The 26552-nt window shown below is 42.4% G+C and overlaps 1 protein-coding gene across 1 annotated transcript in view; it reads right to left on the minus strand.

Annotated features, from left to right (window-relative positions):
- The window catches only part of FUT10 (fucosyltransferase 10), a 79405-nt gene that overhangs the window by 2436 nt on the left and 50417 nt on the right, over positions 1–26552 (minus strand). Inside the window, exon 4 of the mRNA XM_019466871.2 lies at positions 8396–9231. Coding sequence (XP_019322416.2) covers positions 8396–9231 — 836 coding nt within the window. The remainder of the gene's footprint in view (positions 1–8395; positions 9232–26552) is intronic.

Below are 26552 nucleotides of genomic sequence, written 5' to 3' on the forward strand. Positions count from 1 at the left end.
GTGGTTGAATCAACATATTCCCTTTTTTGTTAAACTTTCCATAGGAAGCACAGGAGAAGATACTAGGGTGTAGCCCGAAAAAAAGATGACCTAGAATGCATATAAAGCTTCCTTTAAGCATCTGAAGGGACTCTAAGTTGAATGCATTAACATGTTTGGAAGAGAGTGAAGGATATACCTCTCTGCTCTTGAGGACCACTGACAAATGACCATGCAGTTTGGCTTAAAAGGGTCTGGAACTAGGGCAAGACTTCTTTACCAAGACAACACAGCACAGAGACCCAGAACACAAATCCAAACAGCAAACCATTAGGAAATGCTAAGACTTAAAAGCTGGGAAGTCTGAATAGCAATACATTTTTTCCCCCAGAAAACTAGAGGTGGGCTCAAAATTGGGGTTACTTTAGTGAGGGATTATGGTTGGTCAGAGATTATATTTGAAGCAAGAGCAGAACAGAATCAAGAAAGGAGGATGCAAACTTTTGAAAGGTCACCGCTCATATTTATTGACTAACATGTGGAGATGCGAGGCTATATCCCATTGAACTAAAGAGTCAGAAGCAGGTAACTAAGAATGGACTAGAGAAAGCAAGTCCGGGTTCCAAGGAAAGAACCATATAACTGTCAAAACTAACAAAAGATAAAATGGGCTACCCTGAAAAATGATGCAATCGCCAGCACCGGAAATGTTCCAAGATAACCAGCAGATGGCTTGTTCGCGATGCTAGAACCAGTCAGCTGGTAGCCATACTGACCACATACCATTGGATGGCCTTCCCAACCCTGGTGCTGCGTCACTGTTTACATGAGAAAGCCAGTACTGATATCTGTTTGCGTGCCTGCCCACTCAAAAGTCCTTTCAGCAGTGTAGGATAAAGTTCCATCTGAGGTGATATCACAAAGAAAATAATCTTATGAAATGGACTCTTAACTCTAGTGTTCTTGTAGAAATAGTTCACAGTATGACCTGAAGGAAGTGTGTCTGATGAAATAGTTATGACATTTTGGAAGTGACTAAGTTTCAGCATCTCAAATTGCCTTTCCAGCTGGGGTCCTGGGCACAAAAACAAGCTGTTTCTAAAGTATGATTAACAAATATTTTGCTTCCAAAGAGAACATGGTTCCTATTCTAACAATAAGGACAAAGTCAGGTAATCTAAATTCACGACTTTCCTTGAGGCCATCAGGGAACCGAAACCACAGAGGAACCAGGTAAACCGAATTCCAGAGTGACAAGCCCCTCTAGGGAGAGATGGATACATGATTTGTTTAACCTTTGACAGAACACCGGAGAAAGCGGTGGTCGTCATACCAACAGGTAATAAGAAATCAGTTAACATTTTTTAAAAATGTTTACTTATTTATTTTGAGAGAGAGAGAGAGACAGAGAGAGAGAGAGAGGCAGAGAGAGAGGAGAGAGTGAATCCCAAGCAGGCTCTGTGCTGACAGGAATGCAGGGCTCGATCTCACCATCCACGAGATCATGACCTGAGCCAATATCAAGAGTTGGACACTTAACCGACTGAGCCACCCAAGTGCCCCGAGTTACATTTTTAACAAATTCTTAAAGGTGAAGTATGGGTTTTCATGCCAGTTTGGAATACCTAGGAGTCCCAGACACAAAGGAAGAGTTCAAATCCACTCAAAAGCTCTTTTCCATGGACCTCCATCAGATGCTCAGGAGGGAGACTGGTAGTAGGGCAGAAGACTGAAAATATTTTAAGCTGAATTAACATTAACATAATAACCTAAATTTGTAGGAGGTAGCTCAGGCGGTGATTAGAGGAATTTTATAGCATTAAACACGTATATTATGAAAGCATAAAGGTTTAAAATCAATGACCCAAGTTTCTACCTTAAATTTGAAAATGAGCAAATTAAGTCCAATTTAAGAAAAATTAACTTAACTGAAGACCATGGGGAAAGGGAAGAGGAAAAAAAGAGTTACAAACAGAGAGGGAGGCAAACCACAAGAGACTCTTAAATACAGAGAACAAATTGAGGGTTGATGGTGGGAGAGGGTAAATTGAGGAGAGCACTTGTTGGGATGAGCCCTGGGTATTGTATGTAAGCGATGAACCACAGGAATCTACCCTCAAAACCAAAAGCACACTGTATACAGTGTATGTTAGCCAACATGGCAATGAATTATATTAAATAAATAAATAAAATTTAAAAAGAAAAATTAAAATAAGGAACAGAAATAATTAAGATATAAAACAAAAGAAAAAATAATGAAATCAAAAGCTAATTATTTGAATAGCTCAATGAAATGGATAAATCTCTGTGTAGATTAATCATGAAAAAAAGACACAAATTAGTATCAGACATGACAGAGGTGACATACAGATAGTACAGATCTTGAAAGAATAAAGGAATGCTGACAATGGTATGCTAGTCAATTTGACAACTTGGAGAATATGAAAAAAAAATCCCTTAGAAGACACAATCTACCAAAGCTCACTCAAAAGGAGATGAATAACAGGAACAGCTTTGTATCTATTAAAACAATTCAATTTATACTTAAAAACCTTCCTACAAGGAAAAAACTTTGATGGCCTACTGGTAAATTTAACAAACAGTTAAGGAAAAAATAATACTAAATCTCCACAAAGTCAGGAAACACGAGCAGAGGGAACATGAGAGCAGCATTACCACATATGAAAACTAGCCAAGGCACTGGGAGAAAAACATGGACCGGTCTACCTCATGAACATAGATGCAAAAATTCCTAACAAAAATTTTAACAATTCAAATCCAACAATAAATAAGAAGGATAATATAACCAAGTGAAGTTTATCTCAGGAAAGCAAGGTCATTTAGCCTTGAAAATTATCACTGTAATTCATCATTAAATAAAGAAGGAGAACCACGATTGTCTCAATGGAGACAGAAAATCATTTGACAAATTCTATATCCACTCATGCTAAAAAATCCTCATCAAAGTAAGAACAGAAGGAAACTTTCTCAATTTGATAAAGGGCATCAACCAAAATCCTACAGCTAATATCATAAATGATGATGAAAAACAATGATGAGACAATGATGAAGAACAAGTCTCTCTATGATGGGGAACTATGGTCCCAACAGTACTCTTCAAAGTTATAATGAAGGTCTTAGTACAGTAAAGGAGAAAAGGGGAAGAAATAAAAGGCAAATAGATTGGAGATGGGGATAAAATCATCTTCTTTTATAAATGACATGATCATTTATGTAGAAAAATCCTAAGAAATCTTTAAAAAAGATACCAGAACTAATCAGAGTAATGAACACGGTTGCAGTCTATGAAGTCAACGTACAAAATCAATTTTTTTTCTATATACCAGCAACAAATGATCAGAATATATAGTTTAAAAATATATATCATTTATTATGGTATCAAAAAATGTGAACTACTTAGTGATAAATTTGAGTAAAGAGTTATAAAAAAACCTGTACACAAGAAATTACAAAATAATGTCTAGAGAAATTAAAGAAGAGTTAAATGGATAGATATATCATTCTTATGGGTTAAATGTCTCAATATTGTTGTCAATTCTCCCAAAATTGATACTTACATTCAACACAATCACAATGAAAATGCTATCAAGCATTCTCATATAAATTGGCAAACTGACTCTAAAATTTATATATTAAAGCAAAAGACCTAAAATGGTGAAAATAATTTTGAAAAAGAACAAGGTTGGAAGATTGACACTATCTCATTTTAACACTTATTATGAAGCTACAGTACTTAAATACAGACATATTGATCAGCCCAGAAATTAACCCATATATATATATATATATATATATATATATATATATATATATGGCCAATTGAGTTTAGAAAAAAAACAACAAGGTAATTCAATCATGAAAAAATAATCTTTCCAGTAATGGTGCCGATCCTATTGGACATCCAAATATACAAACCTCAACTCTTACACCACACTGCATTACAAAAATTAACTCTAAGTGGAAAACAGACCCAAGTGTAAAAGCTAAAACCACAACATTTCTAGAATAAAACAGAAGCACATCTTAGTGACCTTGGGTTACACAAATATTTTTATATAGGACACAAAACACACAAATATAAAAGAAAAAAATGATGTGCTGGACTTTATCAAAATTAAAACCTTTTACACCTTCAAAGACACTGTTATGAAAATGGAAAAACCCAAAGACTGGAAGAAAACATCTGTTATTTGTTCAAAACATATGAAGAACTGTCACCACTCAAGAATAACAAGAATAACTCAATCTTTTTTAAATGAGCAAAGATTTGAAGAGACGTATCGCCAAAGATATTGATGGCAAATAAGCCATTTAAAAAATACTCAAAATCATTAGTTGCTGAGAAATGTAAATTAAATCACAGTGAGATACCACTATGCACCCAGCAAAATGGCAAAAACTACGACTGACCACACCGACTGTTAATGAATGCAACTCCCATGCAATGCTGGTGGGGATGTACGGCAGAGTAACTTTGGAAAACAATCTGGTAATTTCTCAAAATGTTTAACAGACATCTACCATATGACCTAGCCATTCCTTGCCTAGGTATTTATAGAAGACAAATGAAAACATACGTCCACGCAAAGACTTGTACGTGAATGTTCGAGGCAGCTTTATTTTGTAATAGCCAGAAACTGAAAACAACCCAAATGTCCATCAACAGCTGAATGGATAAGGCCATTTTGGCATGTGCGAACTTCAACATGAAGAGAAAGGAACTGTTGATACGCAGTGTTGTGGATGAATGTCAACATTATCATGTGGATAGAAAGAAGCCAGACACAAAAGAGAATCATTACAGGATTCCATTTACATAAAATTCTAGAAAAGTGCCTTAGCTTCTTTGTCAGAAGTGGCAAAAAGCAGATGTGTGGCTGCCTGAGAAAGGGGGTGGAGAGAGGATGGATTAAAGAGGGACATGAGGAAACTCCTGGGGAGGACAGAAATGTTTGTCATCTTGATTGGGGTGATGGTTTCACAGGTATAGGTCATAACTAATCAAACCACGCATTTTAAATATGTGCAGTTTATTGTATATCAATTATACCTCAAAGCTAATTTTTTAAAAGCTTATCCCCTGTGAAGTTAGATCTCTGACGATTATATGCTGTCTCCCCTATTATGGCCTTTTTGAGGACAGGAGGGTGTATCGTAAATGTTCTTTTACAGACTAAAGTCAATTCAATACCGAAAGACTTCCCCCTACATGGGGTAAATAAAGCAAACACCATAGAGAACAAGCCTACTCAGATTCAACAGGTGTGGTGGACAGACTCCAGATGGCCCCCGTGATTTCTGCCTCCTGGTATTCATGCCCTTGTATTCCTTTCCTCTTGAGCGTGCAAGGTATCTTCACTTGTTTCTAACCAATAAAATACGGCAAAGGTGAGAGAATGTATGTGATTGTGTGCACATGATCATATATGCTGGTTGCAGCACTGATCTTGCTGAACTCTCTCACTCCCTTGCTGGCTTTGAGGAAGTAAGCAGCCATGCTGGGGAAGCCCGCATGGACGAGGAATGTAGTGGCCTCTCAGAGCCAAGGGCAGCCTCCGGCCTCCAGCCAACGAGCAACTTGAAGCCCTCAGTCCTACAGCCTGTAGGAACTGAATCTGCCAACAAGCATGTGAGTTTAGAAGCAGACTTGTCCCCAGTTGAGCCTCCGGGTGAACACCCGGCCCTGACTGATACTTTGATTGCAGGCTTCCAGGGGACCCGCTTAAGCCATGAGCTAACCCACAAGAAACCGTGAGATGATAAATATGTGTGGTTTTTAAGCCACTAAGTCTGTGACATTATTATTCACACAGCAATAGATAACTCACTAGATCTGTGGGGAGGGAGAGCAGGGGAGAAGCAGAGTAGAGAAAGGGGAGATACATTTGATATTCTTACGGTAGTTTCTACATCCAAATACAATGATTAAATTATTGCCAGCCACAAGATGAAAAATAATCAGAGTCAGAGGAAATCAAATTATTTCTTTTAGCTTTTCCTTGGCTGAAAGAGAAAAAGTGAAGAAACATATATAAGCAGCTTACTTTAAGGCATGGCATATGGAAGCTGTAACAAATCTTGTAAAACAAATGAATAAATGCCAGAGTAAAGAACCGGTCTTAATACCCTTTTAATTTACTTTCACGGTACATTTTGTTCTGCTTTTCAATAATGAGCACATTAGCATTTGAGAACTGTAGCGCATCCATTGAAATGCAAGCAAAGCCTTTTAATCATCCTCACTGACCACTTCTCGGGGAGGAATAAGAACACGCCAAAGGACAGCCTACTCCATCTACTTTTCTTCAAAGACTCCAAAGAGAAGGACATGTAATTACATCACCTTCAGGCACTCGGAAATACCACAGTTAGCTGTTTTTTGGGAAATGCAGGAATATACACATTCTCCTATAACTTTTACAAAGCTATCCACCAATGTCGTCATGCGCTCTCTTCCAGTCCCCAGCAATCATTCCAAAAGGGCGTCTGTGAGGTGCGGACACAGTTAGGGCTTGTGGGGTTCTTTGGTTTTCTGTGAGTGTCATGTCCAAGCCTGGCACGGATCTTGTTCGGCAGCCCCGGGCAAATCACCACCCTCAGAAGTTCTGTTTTCTGCTTTAACAGACTTTCAGAATGAGTAATTAGGATGGCATGGGTAATTAATGTGGTCTCTACTTTTTCACGTTTTCTGCAGTGTGCGGATTTTGGTTTTTGCTGTAACGTGGCCCTGTAACTTAGGTCAAAGAGGAAGTCGTTGCCAGTCAGGATGCATTCTCTGAGAAGGATGATGTAATAGTGTTTGTGCAGCAACCAAGTCACTTGGCTTAAAAGAAATGATTTTATGAGTAAATCTTTGTTATATAAAACCAGATAAAACAATGTAAATTTTTATACTAGTTAAAATGAGGAAAATAATCTTTCAAATATTTTAAAATTTGTCTAAAAATACATACATTTCTCATATGAGAGCCTTATCTATACAATACACAAAAATAATTCAATGAACTGTTCAGGTTTATGTCTGACCTGAAATTAATATGCTGTCCAAAATAAACATTTCAGTATTTAACAAAAATTGTTTGCGTCCAGAGAACTTAGATGAAACGTTACGTGTATATGGGAGTAGGACAAGGGACTGATGAGTGATGGCCAAGTAGTATAGTATAAGTGGGCCATCTCATTTCTTCTTTAATTTCTTTTTTTTTTCAATTTTTTTAAACATTTATTTATTTGAGAGAGAGACAGACAGACAGAGTGTGAGCAGGGGAGGAGCAGAGAGAGAGAGGGAGACACAGAATCCGAAGCAGGCTCCAGGCTCTGAGCTGTCAGCACAGAGCCCAACACGGGGCTCGAAACCATGAATCGCAAGGTCATGACCTGAGCCAAAGTTGGCTGACTTTTAGGGGCTGACTGAGCCACCTGGGCACCACTCTCTTTTAATTTCAAAGGTAAATTAAACTAATCTCTTTCTTTCAATAAGCTACCTTCTAACAAATTTAGTTATATATAAAGTGAGACCATTCCCAGGAGCATCAAGAAATTTGAAGACATTACTAAGAAATTTCTTTATAATAGTTTAAGAAAAAGAAATATTTTAAGGGTTATTCCATCATTATTTGAATATTTTCCCTATATTAATAAGCATGTGCCAGAAAGAGAAAGAGCAAGAATGAGAAAGAAAGAGAGAAAGAGAGAGAGAGAGAGAGGTGTTAGATTGCACATGTGAAATGAAAATAAGTTTCCAAGCAGTAGCCTGTGAGGCAAATGTGTAAGGAGTCTGACAGAAACTAGAGCACTGATGGAAAAGTTAAAGACCTGACAATGTGGATGAGATTTAGAACTTTCCCATTTTTTATTATTTTCTTCCCTCTCCTGCAGCCTGCTTCTATCACTGCCCAGCACCTGCAGCATGGTGTCCTTCAGAAGAAACAATAAAGGGGAGTTTAAGGCCTTCGGGAAGAAGGACAGGACTAGTAAACTTCATGAGGAATGAAGTCCTCAAAGGAGAGGAATGAAATATTCACCTTCCTGCAGAGCCTGGTCTCTCTAATGGGAATGAAGAGGAGTACGAAAGGGCCGCTACAGAAGGATACAAAATGGCGGAGCGCCTGGGTGGCTCAGTCCGTTAAGCATCCGACTCTTGGGTTTGGCTCAGGTCACCATCTTGTGGTTTGTTGAGTTTGAGTGCCGTGTCGGGCTCTGTGCTGACAGTACAGAGCCTGCGTGGGATTCTCTTCTCTTTCCCTCTCTCTCTGCCCCTCCTGCTCTCTCTCAAAATAAATAAACTTTAAAACATAATAATAATAATAACTTTTTTTAAAAAAAGGATGCAAAATGTCAGAAGCCATCGAGATGGCTCTCCTAGAGCCTCTTCGCCAAACCTTGATTCTCTCACCTTCTCCTGAAGCCGGATATTATCCCACACCTTGCTGCACACCATGCACTCAAATGCATCGATGTAGTTGTCCTGGTGGACGTCTTGTACTCCCCACTTCCGTTCCTTGAGTGCTGTGAGAAGTCGCTGATTCGAGACCTCACCCTTCAGCTTCCATTCTATGTAGGCCTCGTACAGTCTGTCGTCGTGATCCAGTTGTCTGATGTAACTTGCCAGTTCTCTAGGGTGAGCAAATTCAGACACGAGAATAGCACTTCTATTACTTGGGAGCCAGTCAGCAATGCTGGGGGACCCATAATACACAGGGACCACCCCCAGTTTCAGAGGTCTCCAGAACTTCTCAGTGATGTAGTCGTCACACACCGCATTCTCGAAGGCAAGGATAAACTTATATTGTGCAATGATCTTATAAAAGCCATCAGCATCCATGGAAGCTGGATTTTTTAGCTGCGGAGGGAGATCCTTGTTTCGTAAACACTCACCATAGGAATCCACCTCAACATGAGTCATCAGTTCTCGAACATAGCTGTCCCTGTCTGATGGCGGGTCACAGTCTGACTGGACATACACCAGTGGAGCAAGTCTTCTTCGAAGGATGTTCTTGGACCGCAAAGGGACCAGGTATCTGAGTGACTTCAGGACTTCTACGCCCTCCAAGTACTGGGTGGTCAGTGGCAAGTGGGAATGTCGGCTGAACGTGGCAGTGTAGTTGAACAAGGTGATGACTGGCTTGTGAAAGAGCTTGTAATTATTTTTTGGAGACTCTTCGTGAAAAAGGGCCCAGTCGTGATGGGCCTTCCGAGGCAGAGGTAAGCTATCTATGTTAAAGTCAGTGCCTGGAAGAAGAAAAGAAAATGTTAGTATGTGCGCAAGAATTTTAGTGCTCGTCTGGAGTCTACCTGGTGAGATTAGAATACAGAGGAGTTTGAGGCTATAATGAAGGACGCTACAGCACTTGCAAAGTGCCTCGCAGTCAGTCATGACGCTGTCACCCTAGAGACTGTTCAGGGGGAGGATCACCAAGCAGAGGGACCCTCTTCCTGATTTTATAAAAAGAGAAATGGGACTAGTGTGTAGCCTGGTTCTGAAATGAGAATTTATTCTGCTGCCTCCGCCAATTGGCTTTTCTCCCCAGAGGTGTTGTCTCAGAGAGGGCGGGAGAAAGAAAGAGATAGACAGTTCTTAAAAAAGAAAAGAGCAAGAGAAAGGAAGCCAAAAAGGGGTAAGCAACCAGCTTGGCATTGATGGACTGAAAAAAAGTGAAATCACGCAAAAGTAGCCAGAATGAATATATGGTATAGATATTTTTTTTCATCCAAAATGATCGATTTCAACAAAGTGCAGTGAATCAATCTTAGTCAAAATGGTAGAAAAGAGGCTGTTAAAGACAAAACAGCCAATAATAGCACCATGCTACAGACCGCTGCTGGATGGACGTTAATTAACAAGTGCATCAAGAAATAAAGAAGGCATAACAGGATTATAATTATGAGTGATTCTAACTTCCACAGGATTAATTGGGAAACCTTTGAAACACGATCCTGTGCAGACAGAAGTGATGGATGTGGTAAGCAGTTGTTTTCTGACATCGTGGATGCAGACTCAATCAGGAAGAAGCTATTTCTATAACCGAGAAAGGATTAACACAATACCACAATATGTAACAGAATTTCTAAAGTGTTCCTGACACTGATGATTTTGTGGCCCCTGATTTGAGTTTTTAAATGTAAGGAAATGGCAAAAAAAAAAAAAAAAATTATCTGCAGGGGGAAAAAAAAAGCCCAAATAAATGCTTCCAGAGGAACAAAACATATTCTCTAGTAGAATTCATAAAAATTAATTGTTTAATGCTGGTACACACTCTCTCAAATAAATATATACTCTTTGGTGCCAACACTACAGCAAGAAGTCATTTAATCACGAAAGGCTTTTAAACAATTAAAGATCAAGTAAGACTGGGGCGCCTGGGTGGCTCAGTCAGTTAAGCATCCCACTTCGGCTCAGGTCATGATCTCATGGTTTGTGGGTTCGAGCCCCGCATCAGGCTCTGTGCTGACAGCTCAGAGCCTGGAGCCTGCTTCGGATTCTATGTCTTCCTCTCTCTCTCTCTCTCTCTGCCCCTCCCCTCCCCTCCCCTGCTCATGCTCTGTCTCTCAAAAATAATAAACATTAAAAAACCAAAAAAATGCTCACCTACATACACACCGGGAATTTAATGACACGTAGACTTAGGTGGTCAGCAAAAGTTAACAGACAAACTTGAAGATGTGAAAGAGTAGAGAATTTGAGAAGAAAGGCCATTCACACATGAAGTGGTTGCTGGTCAACTGGTCACCAACAGGACCAGGAACGCAGGAACTTGAGTTAGAGCATTAAGTTTCCACTGAAGGCATAACAGGAATCAAGGCTGTTTAACTGGGAGAGAAGAACTGGAGTCCAATCCACAGGAGTCGGAGACAGTGATCAAGATACAAGATTAAGATTGGTGGCGTATGATTAGAACAGAAGTGGGTCCACACTTAACTCGGGAGGGGGGCAGGCACAGGTGTCTTGAGTGAGTGGGTCAGACACCAGTGGCTGGCGGCTGCTGCTATATGGCACACAGGTGACTCTTTATTTGCCTCGCCCTGGCTGTGCCACGGCAAAGATCCAAAGAACAGGACAGCAGCAGGACACAACGCCTGCCTCCTGTGCTTCAGAGAATGGAGATGGCCTGAGCATCATCTCTGCTCGTCCACATTAGTTAAGGGTAACAGGCACCAAAACCAGCTCTGGCTAGATCTTTCTGTGGCCAGTTTCTAGGTCCACTCAGATTGTATTCATAACATGAATGGGACTTGAGACTGGTAGCAATTATGAACCCTTCATTCACTGTAACGAGGGCTTGCCGGCTCAGTAGCCAAGTTCTACTGGAACCCTGATAGAGGAAGGAAGGGGAGAAGAGCACGGGGTTCCGTGCATATGCAATCTTTAGTAGTAAAACAAGCCTGTGGAATCTAAGCAAGATACATCCATGTATGTTCATGCTCTAAGAAAGAACATGGCTTTTGAAAAACGAGAGTGTGAGGTTCTAGGACATCCATCTGAATTGTTTAGTTTGCAGGAGTGACGCCATCTTTAAAAGTGCGGGAATACCTTTTTAACAGAGAGGAAAGTTAAAGGGACCTAACTTCCCAGAAACATTTCCCATTATTTTTTTACCTTAAAAAGTATTTTCTAGCTACTTCCCTAAAACACATACACAACAGACACACACAAAATCATATTAAAGTAGGCTTTTAATCAGATTCTTCCACACTAAAATTCTCTGGGGAAGATTTTTAAAAAGATGGCATTTTGCCCAGTGAGCTCCTTCCCTAAACCTACAGCTTCATATGGTCAACACTCAAGAAGACTGAAATAAGAACAATAAAAGCCCTAAACTACAGCTGATCCTGGAACAACACAGACCTGAACTTTGTGGGTCCACTTACCTGTGGATTTGTTTTCAACAAACACAGTATAATAGTGTGAATGTATTTTCTTTTATGTTTTTCTTAATAGCCATTTTCTTTTTTTCTGGCTAACTTTATTGTAAGAATACAGTATATGATACGTATAATATACAAAATATGTGTTAACTGACTGTTCATATTATCCTTCAGGCTTCCAGCGAACAGCAGGCTATTAGTAGTAGTTAAGTTTTGGGGGTTCCAAAGTTAGACGCAGATTTTTCGACTGTGTGGGGTGTGGTGCCCCTAACACCTGCATTGTTCAAGGGTCCACCATATTTCACTGAGGATATCACGGTCTAGAATATGAATGATGGGGCACCTGGGTGGCTCAGTCGGTTGAGCATCCAACTTTGGCTCAGGTCATGATCTCACGGTTTGTGAGTTCAAGCCCTGCGTCGGGCTGTGTGCTGACAGCTCAGAGCCTGGAGCCTGCTTCTGGTTCTGTGTCTCCCTCTCCCTCTGCCCCTCCCCCACTCATGCTCAGTCTTTGTCTCAGAAATAAATAAACATAAAAAAATTTATAGAATATGAATGATGATACTGAACAATTTCTATAGGTGGCTCAGGAAACAACTGAGTTCCTTACTTCTCTCCAACTCTAGGGCAATACCCACTATAACAAGAGTTGGAACATTCCTTATTTTCTTAAGTTTATTTATTTATTTTGAGAGAGAGAGAGACAGAGTGTGTGAACAGGAGAGGGGCAGAGAGAGAGAGAAAGAGAGAGAGAGAGAGAGAGAGAGAGAGAGAGAATCCCAAGCAGGATCCACTGTCAACACAGAGCCCTACTCAGGGCTTAAACCCACAAACTGTGAGATAGTGACCTGAGCAGAAATCAAGAGTCAGATGCTCAACCAACTGAGCCACCCAGGCGCCCCAAGAGTTGGAACGTTTAAAGAAATCAAAGGCAATTCAACTATGGCAAATCCATAAAAACGTGACTAACTTGCATGCCATTAGCTCACTAGTTTTACACAGTCCTCTTCACTGGCTCTCCCGTTTAACAACTTCGGATTCAAACTTTCATTTCTCTGGGTTATTTTGCGTTTACTGCATACTGAAAAATTTATTCGCTCCTTTAAATAACAGCTGACAAATAGATCTTAAGCACTAAAGTGCACTGTAAAGGGAATTGCAACTTGGAATACAAATGGAATCAAATTAATGCTGGCAAATGGTGCCAGATTGCTAACTGCGGAGGCTGAATTTGGAGTGGCAGACAAGCAGAAGACCGACTATACTTTACGATATGTTTATGTGCTCCTTTCCTTCTGCAAGCACACAAACTCTTTTTTTGTTATTCCTACCCAGACTGGTGAAAACAGAAGGCAACGCGTATTACTAGCCGCACTCTACTAACGAAGTTTGAATCATTTATCTGGAGCTGAAACCTCTAGTGGGGAGCAGAATTTTCCGACTGGCTAATGCTAAAGGACTGGAAAGATCAGTGGCCCCACTACAATGCTTGATTCTTTTGAACGATTTGCTCGTGGTGCTCCCAGGTACCCCCACCAAAACATTACCCGGCTTAAACCCAGCTTGCTCGGGAGAACATATACCTTATTTAGGAAAAGAAAAGTGCCCCCTCAAAATGTCCTTCAGAAGTAATCCCTGATTTTATTTTCTTTTAAAGTTTTTTTTATGTTTATTCATTTTTGAGAGAGAGAGAGAGAGACAGAGTGTGTGGAGGGGAGGGGCAGAGAGAGAGGGAGGGATACACAGAATTCGAAGCAGGCTCCAGGCTCCGAGCTGTCAGCACAGAACCTGAAGCAGGGCTCAAATTCACCAACCGTGAGATCATGACCTGAGCCAAAGTCGGACATTTAACCGACTGAGCCACCCAGACACCCTAGTAATCCCTGCTTTTAAAGACAACTCTAACATAAAACTGTGTGCCCCACAAAGAATACCTCAATATAGAAAAGCTCTTGGGGAAAAACAATTTAGGCCACATATTACCACCCAGAATTTGCATAGTTTGTTGCTATTTTTAAAGCCGTTTCACGTGAACTTTCTTGACTTACCCACACAACCCCATCAGGTCATGTATTTTCTCTAAGGTTCTGAGGGCTAACTCCAAATGTGAAAGCGGGGCACCTGGGTGGCTCAGTTGGTTGAGCATCTAACTTGGGCTCAGGTCACGATCTCATGGCTCATGGGTTCCAGCCCCACGTCAGGCTCTGTGCTGACAGCTCAGAGCCTGGAGCCTGCTTCGGATTCTGTGTCTTCCTCTCTCTCTGTGCTACCCCCACCCTCCGCCTGTGTTCATGCTCTGTCTCTCTCTCAAAAATAAATAAACAGTAAAAAAAATTTTTTTAATGTGAAAGAATGGTGCTGGCACCTGGGAAAGACCCCGATCACCCCAGGCTAAATTCTAACTAAAGGCAGGAGGGGTGCCATACATGCACCTCTGCAGATGGCCTGGTTCCAGCCCAGTCAGGGTGTGTGGGCAGGCCACTGGACTCCAAGCACTCCCGTACTAGCTTCTAGACCCATCTTCTCCCCCTCTTCTCCACCACCTCTCTTCATGAGTCCTACCTGCTCCTTATCGATTCTATGTCGTGTAGCCCTCTCTCAATCGCACATGTTCAATCAGGCATCTGTCCATCTGCCCCTGGGCCTGGAAACTTCTCACGCCCCCTAACTGGGCCTGTGCTCTAGGCCAGTCAGCAACTTTGCAGCCCCTTCCTGGTGGTGCAGAGCCTGAGGCAAGAGTAAAAACGGGGTCCGGAGTACCATATGCCTAAACATTCAGCACCTGTAAATCATTCTGAGTGTTGGATCTTCGATCCTTCCACCTTAACATATATACATTCCTGGATTTTCTTTTAAGATTTAAAAAGAAATTGTAATGTTTATTTTTGAGGAAGAGACAGAAAGAGAGTTGAGTGGAGGAGGGGCAGAGAGAGGGAGACACAGAATCCGAAGCAGGCTCCAGACTCAGAGCTGTCAGCACAGAGCCCAATGTGGGGCACGAACCCATGAGCCATCAGATCGTGACCTGAGCCAAAGTTGGACGCTCAATCGACTGAGCCATCCAGGAGCCCCCATTCATGGATATATATATTTTTTAATGTGCAAAGTCACAGTTCACACCAAATGTGGAGAACGTATATTCAAAATCGACACCGTTTTCTACCATAGGTCGTGATTCTCACTGGGGCCTGGGACAGGGTGAAAAGAGAAGGGAAAGGTTCTCCCTGGCTCGCAGACAGCCTCACCTAACCCCTCAGGCCTTCCCTTCCACTCAGTCAGCACCACCCCAGGCTAGACACCATTTTCCCTTCCTCTTTGGTGGGGGGGAGGGGTTCCCTCGTGGCCTGTCCTGGGTCTTGTCCCTCCCCACCCCCACTGTCCAGGTGCCTCCTGAAGCTCCTGAGTTGCTCAGCTGAGAGTCCCCATCAGACAATCTCTGCCCCATCCCTTCAGGCATCAGCCTTTTAGACTCTTGCAAAAGAACCGGTGGCTGGGCAGTCAGGTTCAAACCGAGACCTCTCAGATTCCTCAGGGTTCCAAGCCGGAACGCCAGGGTGCCTGGCCCCTTTTCCTTCTGCCCCTGGCTCTGAGCCACACCATGAGGGACCCTGTGACACAGACATGGACACCTGAACCTGTAAGTCCAAGCTCTGTCCTGACAAAAGCTCCCTCTCTGACCAAATTTAATCAGGCTCTTCTGAGCCCTCTTCTCACTGTCACAACCTTGGCCGGCTGCCCTGCCCTCGGCCTCCAGAGCCCAGATTCGGCAAAGAATCCTGCCGTGTTGGTTTGGTGATAATCCCCTCCTCACCCTTGATATTTAACCAAGTCCCTCATCCCCCACAACTGATGTCTAAGTCCTTGACCTGCCTCCAACATGAATCCTGAAGCCAGTTTAGCAAACATCTTCCTACCCCTGCTGTCCTCTTAGTAACCTTCCATACACTGACTGCCTCACCCTGCTTGTTGGCTAGACATCCCCGACAGTCTTTGTTGTATTCAGAGTTGAGCTCAGTTCTTTTTTTTTTTTTAATGTTTTTTAATTTTTTTGAGACAGAGAGAGACAGAGCATGAGCAGAGGAAGGGCAGAGAGAGAGGGAGACACAGAATCTGAAGCAGGCTCCAGGCCCTGAGCTGATAACACAGAGTCCAACGCAGGCTGCAAACTTATGAACCACGAGATCATGACCTGAGTCACAGTCGGACACTTAATGGACTGAGCCACCCAGGTGCCCCAGAAGTGAGCTCAGTTCTATACTGAAGTCTCTCTCCTCTATTAGAGCAGTTCGGATAAAATCTAGCTTAACAAGTATCCAGTGTAAAACTTTTCTTTTACATTCCACACCTTTGTAGTCACCCCTTCACCAATCTGGGCACCAAGCCCAGGGGTGCATACCTGCAACAGAGAAGTGGCCACTGAGGGCTCTGGAAGTGAGCTCCACTTTGGCCATTGGGGCAGGGAATTCTGGGATCCTGGTACTTGGAGTGTGACCTCTAAGGGGGAGGCACAGGCTCTATGGCCACAGGTGAGAACGTGACCTTAGCCTATGGACTCCTCGTCCTGTATGAAGGGGCACAGCTGGAGAAAGCCAGAGCTGACCCCTCTGGGCCGAGTCCAAAAGCTCCATTGTCCAGATTTAAGTTGTCAATCATCGTCCCCAAGCACAGTTGCTTCCAGGTTAGAATTCATGCTCTGGTATAACAGTGGCCTGGTGTACTGTGTGTGATTACTTAAACCAAGGACACAAATTCAGATTTTAAACCTCTGGACAATGACATCCAATATGGTTGGGCAGGAGGAGGAACTGGGGGATGACTATTTACTTCTAGCACATTCTCCCATAATGAATCCTCTTCAATGATTTAGTCTAAAATATGCCAACATGTCCGTTTCCCAACCCTACTCAGGTTTCAACTAAACCTACTTACTGATAGATCCTACGTTTATACTCTATCCAGACTGCTCCCCTGAGCTCCAACCAGATTATCTAATAGCATGCTAGAAATATCCACTTGGATAGCCCAGAGAAAATCACCAATGACCATGCCCTGACTAAACTAGCTATCTTCCCCTAAAGCCCAATCCCTTTTCGTGTCTTGTCTCCATTACATCACCACCAAGGTTGGTTTGAGCCTCTTAGAGTAAGCTAAGTGCTCTACCTTTGAGTATAACCCTTCCTTTGCCTTTTCCCTTTTATTTTTTATTTGTTTATTTACTTGAGGAGGGGAGGCAGGGAGAGAGGGAGAGAGAATCCCAAGCAAGCTCTGTGCCGTCAGCGCACAGCCCAACTCGGGGCTCGATCTCATGAACTGCGAAACCATGACCTGAACTGAAATCAAGAGGTGGACACTTAACTGACTGAGCCACCGAGGCACCCCGGCTTTTTTCCTTTTAAAGTACATCTCAGGTGCACAGAATTGGGTGAATCGTAATCTTTGGTACACGGCACACTGACTCCAATGAGCCAAGCATAAACCTACAGAGAACTCCGGGTCACGGGCATTTGAAATCTTAACGCCAACACACAGCTCCAGCCCGTACAGAAGGGTTGCCAGCCCGAGCATGCGGCCGAGAGATCCGCTCAATCCTCCGGCTTTCTCATGCCAGGCCGATGCTCTATGTGACCAGATAAAGTTGCTTTTTATGTGCGTTTTTTTTTTTTTTCCCGGAATGACTTGAAATATCCCGATTTACAAATTCCTATGGAGAACAGAACACGCACATGGAAGATTTTGCCCTTTTATTTTGTAGACAATTTCCACCAAAATGGATCCAGGAGTCAATGCTTTATATAAGTCCATCACAAAAGGAGAGAATCTAAAGTAGAGACCTTCTCTCTCCTGGAGACTACTTTCTTCCAGACATACCAACGTCCCCCAACAGAACACACATTCCTTCGAGAATTCAAATACTGGGCTTAGTATTACCATGGGTTTTGCCCAAGATTACAGCACTCTCGGCTGCAAGTGGGTTCACGGAGGGCACAGAGGGCCCGGAGCTCTTTTTTCTAACAGGAGGTCGTGTTAGTCATTGGCTTGCTGGCTTCTCAGCTCCATTCCTATCTTTGTGTGTTGTGCTCCGCACTGAAGGGAGAGACCCTGCAGACTTCATTTCTCAGGACCCCCTGCCGACCGGCCTGCATTTAGGTCCTGCCAATGGGAGCGCTGTAGGGAGGCTGGGAAGTGGAAGGGCAAGAAGGAGCCTCTTCTACAGGCTTCTCCCCTAGCAGAGAGAGCAGCAGCACCTGGGATTGTGATCGTTATCGGCTGCAGTGGAGACACCAGCCACGAAGACTGTGGTGACAGCCCCAGCGGCAGTGGCAATGACCTTTCAGTGCCAGCGCACAGGTTCCTGCTCACCTCCAACAGCGGAACCTTGGAGGCCAGCTGTCCTGCATTCTGGGTCAACCAATCTCCCTGCCATGCTTCTCCAGCCCACGGATGGTAGCTGTTTCCCATTACTTGTTCCGCGTAACTTCCCTTACGTTCTTTTGCTCCACCAACCCTTCCAAGCCTTTGTAACTAACCAATTCCCATAATAAATCCCATTGTTTGAAACACCTAGAACACCTATCAGAGGACGATTAATACAGAAGCCCATTTCAAAACCCTGAGACTTCCAAGGCACCTGGGTGGCTCAGTCGGTTGGGCGTCTGACTTTGGCTCAGGTCACGATCTCATGGTCGGTGAGTTCAAGCCCCGCGTCGGGCCCTGTGCTGACAGCTCAGAGCCTGGAGCCTGCTTCAGAGTCCATGTCTCCCTCTCTCTCCGCCCCTCGCCTGCTCACGCTCTGTCTCTCTCTCTCTTTCACAAACAAATAAGCATTAAAAAATAAAAAACCTTGAGACCTCCATCTGACTGCAATTTATTATTCCAACTTCTGTTGCAGATTTTTTCTTACTCGCTTACTCCTTGATTTTCCTAAAAATACTATTTCTTCACAATTCTTATCCCCTTGTTATCACCATCCCAGGGTTTTATGTCCCCCTTTGTGTTTATGTCCCTCTTAGTCCATCTGGTGAGAATGGGGAAGGAGAAAAAACACAAGCCTCTTATTTAAGGAGGGAAAACATAAAATCAGAAAATGAGGCTCCTCCTTACGAAAGGAACCATCAAACTGCTTGACCCTGGGAAGCCCAGTCCTGGTGCAGGTACTGTGTTGTAAATGCCTCTCTGAGCTGCGAACACAAATACACAGAATGCTGATGACCCAGGTAGCTACAGAGAACAGAAGTTTTATCACAAACTACAAATCCTCTCCACTGTGTTTGGGTGTTTGTTTTTCCCCTTCAACTGTGTTTCTTGACATTTAACGTAAGAAATAGATGAAGACTTTCTTGCTGCGAAAAATTTTACTATGGAACCTTTTACCCGTCGGAAGTGAACACCTCTGTGGCTACAAGATGTTAAGGCTTTGTGAAACGATGGGCGAAACACAACCGCGGCAGACAGCCGTGGCTCATAAATCACCCTATTGCTAAACGCCTCAGCGGCAGCGAAACTCACAATGGCACCACTGAGTGTGTCGTCGTTTCCTGCCTGGGATTAAATCATTTGCTTCGTGAAACTCAAACAACTTCCAGTGTTTGAGATAACTATTGCAATTGCTACCTCCCCACTACCGCTATCTGCAATAAGCTTCACAAGCACATTAAGGTACCTCTGACAGCGTCTGAGCCTAATCTCGAAAGGGATTCCATTTCTTCCACGGTAACAATTAGAACGAGTGAGAAGATGAAGAAGAAACCAGAGCAGGACTGACAGTTTGCAGGGCGGCCTAAGGCACTATCCACCCCCCTCCCCCCGCCCCCCAGGAGACAGGAGCTGAAATGTCGCCCAGGGCTTATTGGCAAAGCCACTTCAGAGAGTTCTAGAATGTTCTGCTAAACCCCTGCTTGCCACTTTCATGGCAAGGCTACATGACCCTGCATTAGGGTCTGTGATATCTCTCAAGGCACGCAAAGAATTTATTCTTCATTATTAAAAAGCCGCGTGTGGGGGTTTCTACGTCTCACGTTCTGATTCTATTGCAGCCAACACACCTGGAGACAGGAGGCAGCGCCACTGACTCAGAGCAGCACCCCTAAAAAGCAAGGTTTTACTGAGTTCTACTATTTGGAAAGCATTAAACTGGGAACTCTGGGGCTTCACAGATGAACAAAATAAGCTCCAGGGATCTTATGATTATGAATGTAAATGTTAAGCCATTAGCTGAAGTTCAAACTAGAACAGAAATGCAAACAGCCCTGGCAGGAGAAAGAATGGAATGATTATTTCTGACTGGTCAAAGAGTTTGGGGCTTAACTGCTTATAAGTACAGGAAAAAAAAAAAAAAAAAAAAAAAGCAATTTAAAAAAATAAATAAGACTCCATTATCAACTCAGGGCAAATAAGTAAACAGTGAACCAGCTGGTTCATCTATGAGTATCATTTGCATAGCCATAAAAATGTAGAGTGAATATTAATCTATCAAATACGGTAATATAAGTGGAAGGTGCGGATACAAGAAGGGTGAGTTTTTGAGTAGGAGACGATATAAGAATCAACCCAAGATACAGCCAGTAGCTTCCAAGATACAGCCAGTAGATAAGGCCTAATACTGAAAAACCATTAAGTAACCTGAGAAGCTAACACAAACTTGCTATTTAAACTTGGAGTATGTATAGCTTTGATAAGGACTAAAATAAAATATTATATAGGAGAAGTGTCTCCCTCTCCCGTGTACCAGAAACCCAGGTCCCTCTCCTCTATTAACAGCTTCTTTTCATGTTCTGTATTTTTAAAAAAATACATAGATGGAAGGAAAGAAGGAAGGAAGGAAAGGAGGGAGGAAGATAAAATAGCACATTTAACTGAATCTAGGAAAAATAAATTATAAGACGGACCATTAATTTTTTGTGTCACTGAGAAAAGCATTTGCAATTAAACTATGATCTAATGCTTTCTTAGAATTTTTATTTATACTCAGTAGAAGAGCTCTTTTAGATTTGCTTACAGATTTTTGTGATTTATCATTCTTGTGAATACTTAGAAAAATAAAAGTTGAATTGGTTAAAGCATCTAAAATGTCTTCAGATTCAGAGTCCAACTCTGAATCATTTTTGAATATGTGATATCCTATGTTTTCTACCATGTTTTGCTCTGTGCCATTAAGGCTGTTAGCGATACAGCATTGCTTAAAAGCACACAGCACCATCCTCTCTGGGGTTTCCTTCCAAACCACTGACACAATCCCCAAGTTTTGGTGTCCATGCTTGCTTGGCATTACCAGGTGTCAGAGAACGTTTTCAGGCATTAACTTGACCCATATTCTTTCCTCAAATGGTCCTTGAATGGTTTGCTGAAACATCAAAGGGCTGCAGTTCCCTTCGTGCAGACTGGAAGGACGGGCCCATTCGTGGCCATGAGGACCACCACAACTACCTCCCTGCTGTTGCCGACGGTAACTGGAGGGAGGCTAGCAACTATAAAATACACGGTGATATAGGGGATGCTAAAATTTGAACGGGAAAAATGCTTTTTAGAATTAAGTAAATTTTGGGGCGCCTTGGTGGCTCAGTCAGTTGAGCGTCCGACTTCAGCTCAGGTCGTGATCTCACGGCTCATGAGTTCGATCCCCACGGGTTCTGGGCTGACAGCTCGGAGCCTGGAGCCTGCTTCCGATTCTGTGTGTGTGTCTCTCTCTGCCCTTCCTCCGCTTGTGCTCTTTCTCAAAAATAAATAAACATTCAACAAAACTACAATGAAGTAAATTTTTGCACAGAAATGAAAACACGTGAGACACAGCGCATGCACCTGCAGTTTCCACGAAACTACCATGTGGTTATTTCCATGTCAGTGAAGGCGGAGTTGTTCTATTTAGCGCCCGATTCTTTTTGACGATCACATAGGACTATTCCATTTAGTGTATGTATGTGTCACTTCAGTGTTCTCCCTACTGTTCCACGTCGTGGGACAAAAACTAAACTCTGTAAAGTGGGTCATGAAACAGCCATCTTCCCAAGTCGGCCGCACGGCTTCCTACAGTACTTGGTACCGCTGACATCTTCACTAGCAACTAAAACTTCAGTGCGCACTGCCCAGGAGTCTGTGCTTAGACTCTCTGCTGGAGGGACATTTTACAGAAGTCAATCCTCAAGACAGCAATCAATCTCCAAGCTAATTACATCCTCTGAAACCAACGATCCGGACAACTGAGTACTTTGACCAAACCACCTGGTAGATATGGGACTGCCAAATCATTTTATTCCACTTAGCCCTTGGGCCACATTTGACCTTAGTGGGAAGCTATGTATGACCTAGAGAAATAAACTCTCCTTATTCTCAAAGTCTCCAGTGCCCCAGTCCATTTAATCATCTTAGAGTCTCTCTCTCTCTCTCTCTCCCCAAAGAGAAACAGTGAAGAAAGCTCTGCCCTCCAAAGTTCATCATGCATACGGGGCACCCAGCTTGATTTCCTAACGCACGTGTGTCATTGCGGAAAGAACAAAACAGCCACAAACTCGGTCAAGAATTTTGGGTCTACGTGAGGAACCCTCAGTAATACGATGTATAAATTATAGTTTATAGGCGCACGCTTAATACTTTGAACAGGTAAGATCCACCTCTCCTATGGCAGTCAACAGGAGTAAGACTGTAAATGCACAAAGGACATAAACATTTTCCTATCATTTTAATTTTAGTTGAATTTTTTATCAAATTTCTAGAAAACATATGCTCAATACAAGAAGTTCTACTGTGCAAAAATAAATAAATAGATGGAGGGGAGATCGAAATAAATACATACATACATACATACATACAGATGAAGAAACATCACCCATATTCCCAAAGAAAAGCAATGTTTAACATTAGGGGTCTTTGAGGTTATTAATGTGTATGAGTCTTAGTGCATGAACAATTCAAATAAGAACATACTTATTACAACACTTGAGTATAATCACTACTGATATAGTGGGAAAAATAAAAGAATTTATAGTGATATTAGGTTGTTGCTGTTGTCATTGTTAAGTAGGCTTCACACCCTGCACAGAGCCCAATGTGGGGTTTGAACTCACAACCCTGAGGTCAAGACCTGAGCTGAGATCAAGAGTCAGACACAACCAACGGACCCTCCCAGGAGCTCCTACGTTGATATTACTTTATACTTGATTGTTCGTACTCAAAGAGAGATGAAATTGGTCCCCAAACACCCTATCCTGTAGAAACAATGGCTCAGAGAACAGAACGGGCCTCAAAATTGGAAATGAAAACTCCCTCAGAAACTCTGGTCCTGACAAGGGAAGCCCCATAGACATGGCGCCTCGCTTCAGGGCTCAGTTACCGCTGCCCTCCAAGGCGGCAGTGCGTGTGAGCAGCCAGCCAGCCAGCGAGCAGGCCCAGGGGAACAAAGTACAAGACGCGGAGCGGCTCGGAGAGGGCTATCATCAAAGTCTGGGGGTTGCTGGACGTGCTCAGGTAGGTGAGGTCACAGAGCTTTAAGCTCCCACAGCCGTCCAATGACCATGTGGGAAAATGACGGCGTGGGAGCATGTCATCTGTGACACGCTGAACTACTGAACAAAACAGGCCTACCTACCCCAGATTTCTAGCCGATTTAGCAAATTAATGCCTTGACTGCTAAACCACTTTTGGCCAGGTTTTTTGATATTTACAGCCTAATGCATTTGAATGGCATTGACTTTAGTCTGTGACCCGACATTTGGGAAGTCTGTCTGCAGGTGTATGGAGAAGCAGTTTTAGGAGACCTTCCCCCCCCCCCCCCCCCCCCCCCCCCCCCCCCCGCCACTCTTTTCCTGAAACAGGCTACATTGTTACTGCCAGTGGACTTCGAGGAGGTGAACTCTGTTGCAGGAAGGGCTTCCCAAGTTGCCTACCTCCTCGTGTTGGTTGTTCCCTATTCAGGTATCTTGTGGCTTTGGGTATGGACCTGAACCACAGCATTCAGTGTCCTCAACTGCGATTACACGTGCACCCATCTAGCCTCTCAACAGGCAGGGACCCGTGTCCTGTTAATCTTTGCCTGGAGAACCTAACACAATGCCTGTGACGCACTACGTACTCAAAGATATCTGGACAATAAATAAATGCATTTTCCGCTCTTATTTTGCAGAAGTCAGGCCTTGGCTTACTTTGGCAATAAGAGGTAGAGAAAGAGCAGGAAGTAAACGTAGAAACTGGGTGCTAACAGCAAGTATGGTCAAAGGGATAGAGCTCAGCTATGGAACCACTGAGAATTCTAAAAAAGCATTACAATTACATCAAAGCATCAAAAGCCCTTCATTTCGCACAAGGGTCGTCTGCAAATTTTATCAGTCCTATCACAAAATAGGAATTGCCGTTCACATTCCTAGCTGTTTGATTTCATGACTTGATCTGCACCCAATGAGGTCAATGGGTTTCTATAAACATAAAAGGACATATTGAGTGGGGGAGAAGTGGGTAAAATGAAGTGATGAGAAAACCCCTACATCATCTTAGCAACACTCACCTGCCTCATGTACTCTGACAAGTGCAGCAGTTTTATTTTAGAGACTTAAGATAATACATCATGGTGGACCAGGGATACTGTCACCTCATAAAAAAATAATGTGAAGTCTTAGCAACATTTTGCCATCACATTACTAATTCTTGCCAAAAAAAAAAAAAAAAAAAAATTCTTGACAGAGTCAATGATTTGAGAAGGGATTAGTGAGTTATAAAAATGGAAACGGAGGGGCGCCTGGGTGGCTCAGTCGGTTAAGTGTCCGACTTCAGCTCAGGTCACGATCTCGCGGTCCGTGAGTTCGAGCCCCGCATCGGGCTCTGGGCTGATGGCTCAGCGCCTGGAGCCTGCCTCCAATTCTGGGTCTCCCTCTCTCTCTGCCCCTCCCCCGTTCATGCTCTGTCTCTCTCTGTCTCAAAAAGAAATAAAACGTTAAAAAAAAAAATTAAAAAAAAAATAAAAATGGAAACGGAGATATTAAGGAAATGCTAAAGAACTAGACTCTTACCCTAAGCTTCGGTGTGGAAGACGCTTTGGGTGGAGGTCATGTCTTGACCATCCCACGCCGGTCACATCTTCCTTAGAGTTTGTGATGGAAACATCTTATCAGTCAGTCATGGAAAAACGTTAAAATTCATTCTAATCCTGAGCTCATGTAAAGTCCACAAGATTATAACTGGTCAATAAATCAATACCCAAGTGGCAAGTTTTTCTGAGAACTTTTATACAAGTCAAATGTGTAAGTAAGCAATAAATCAGATTTTATTAAAAGCAGAGCAAATTCCCAATTTGCTGTTTGAGCTTGCAAAATTTAACTATCCATTTCTACTTTGTTTCAAATTTTTCACATGTAAAAAGAATTCAACCTTTGAGGAGTAATGGTACAGCTTTTTTGAGGCCAATCTGGCAGTATGTAGCAAAATTTTAATTTATCCATTGACACAGCAACTCCATTCTCAGATATTTAGAGAAATAATAGCACATATGAACAGAGGCATACGAGTAAGTTTATAGTAACATGACAAAAAAACAGCAATAATTTAAATAGCCATGGACAGGGGGATGATTAAATACATTTAGGTGCCTTCATAATACTGAATCAACGTAGCTTTAAAAATAATGAAGTAAACTTGATATATTCTAACCCCCCCAAAATTTAAAACATATGTTTAAATGGAAAAACCAAACCCAATATATATCTATGGTATGCTTCAGTTTCAGAGAAAAAAAAAAAAAACATTCAAAACTACAGGCTGATTTCAATTATACATAAAAATTCTGGAAGGGAGGCCATTAATGTGACTGGGACAGGGATTGAGAAAGTAAAGGTGAGATTTCATTTTTTGCTTCTTTATTGTTTAAAATTTGCCTTTGTGAATATATTTATGCATTCCTTGTGTAATTTGTAAACATCAAAAAATTAAAGGAAAAAAACAACACACCTCTCTGAAAAGAAGCATAAAAAAAATCTTACAATCCTTGTATAATACGTAAAGGCTCACAAACATACTCCAAAATTGCCATGACATCTCCAGTGCTACTTAGAAAATACTGCCCTTAGGGGTGCCTGAATGGCTCAGTAGGTTAAGCATCCAATTTTAGCTCAGGTCATGATCTCATGGTACGTGAGTTTGAGTCCCACATCGGGCACTCTGCTGTCAGCGCAGAGCCTGCTTTGATCCTCTGTACCCCTCTCTCTCTGCCCCTCTCCCCACCCCCCAACTTTCAAAAATAAATAATGTTTTTTTAAAAAAAGGGCAATACTGCCCTTGGAATCCTGCATGCTTATAAGAGTATCGTATTTCAGAATTCATGTGGAAAACTCTATGGCACAGTTAAATGCCAGGCATTTCATCCACCCCCAAAAAAGAAAGCTGGCAGATTGCAGTTTACTTGAACATCAACAGGTGAAGACATTTGCTCACATCCAGCTAATGAATTATTTCATATGTAAATAAGACATTAGCTCACGTCCTCAGAGAAGCCATGTTAGAGCAATGCCTTGCAATTCAGCTGGAAACTTGGTTGGATTTTTAAAATTAAGCACATCAAAATCATCAAGCTGGAGTCCATCACACCAGGCACCTTGAAACAATAATAATTACTAGTTAATCTTAGTGCTTTCAGATACATACTTGGTAATCTTGGTTACATTTAAACTTTTAAATGTCAGAGCTCTTAAAATAGTATACTGGAAAGCAGA

This window comes from Panthera pardus, unplaced genomic scaffold (genome assembly GCF_024362965.1).
Source record: "Panthera pardus isolate Hobbes unplaced genomic scaffold, ASM2436296v1 HiC_scaffold_13, whole genome shotgun sequence".
In the NCBI taxonomy this organism is placed as follows: Eukaryota; Metazoa; Chordata; class Mammalia; order Carnivora; family Felidae; genus Panthera; species Panthera pardus.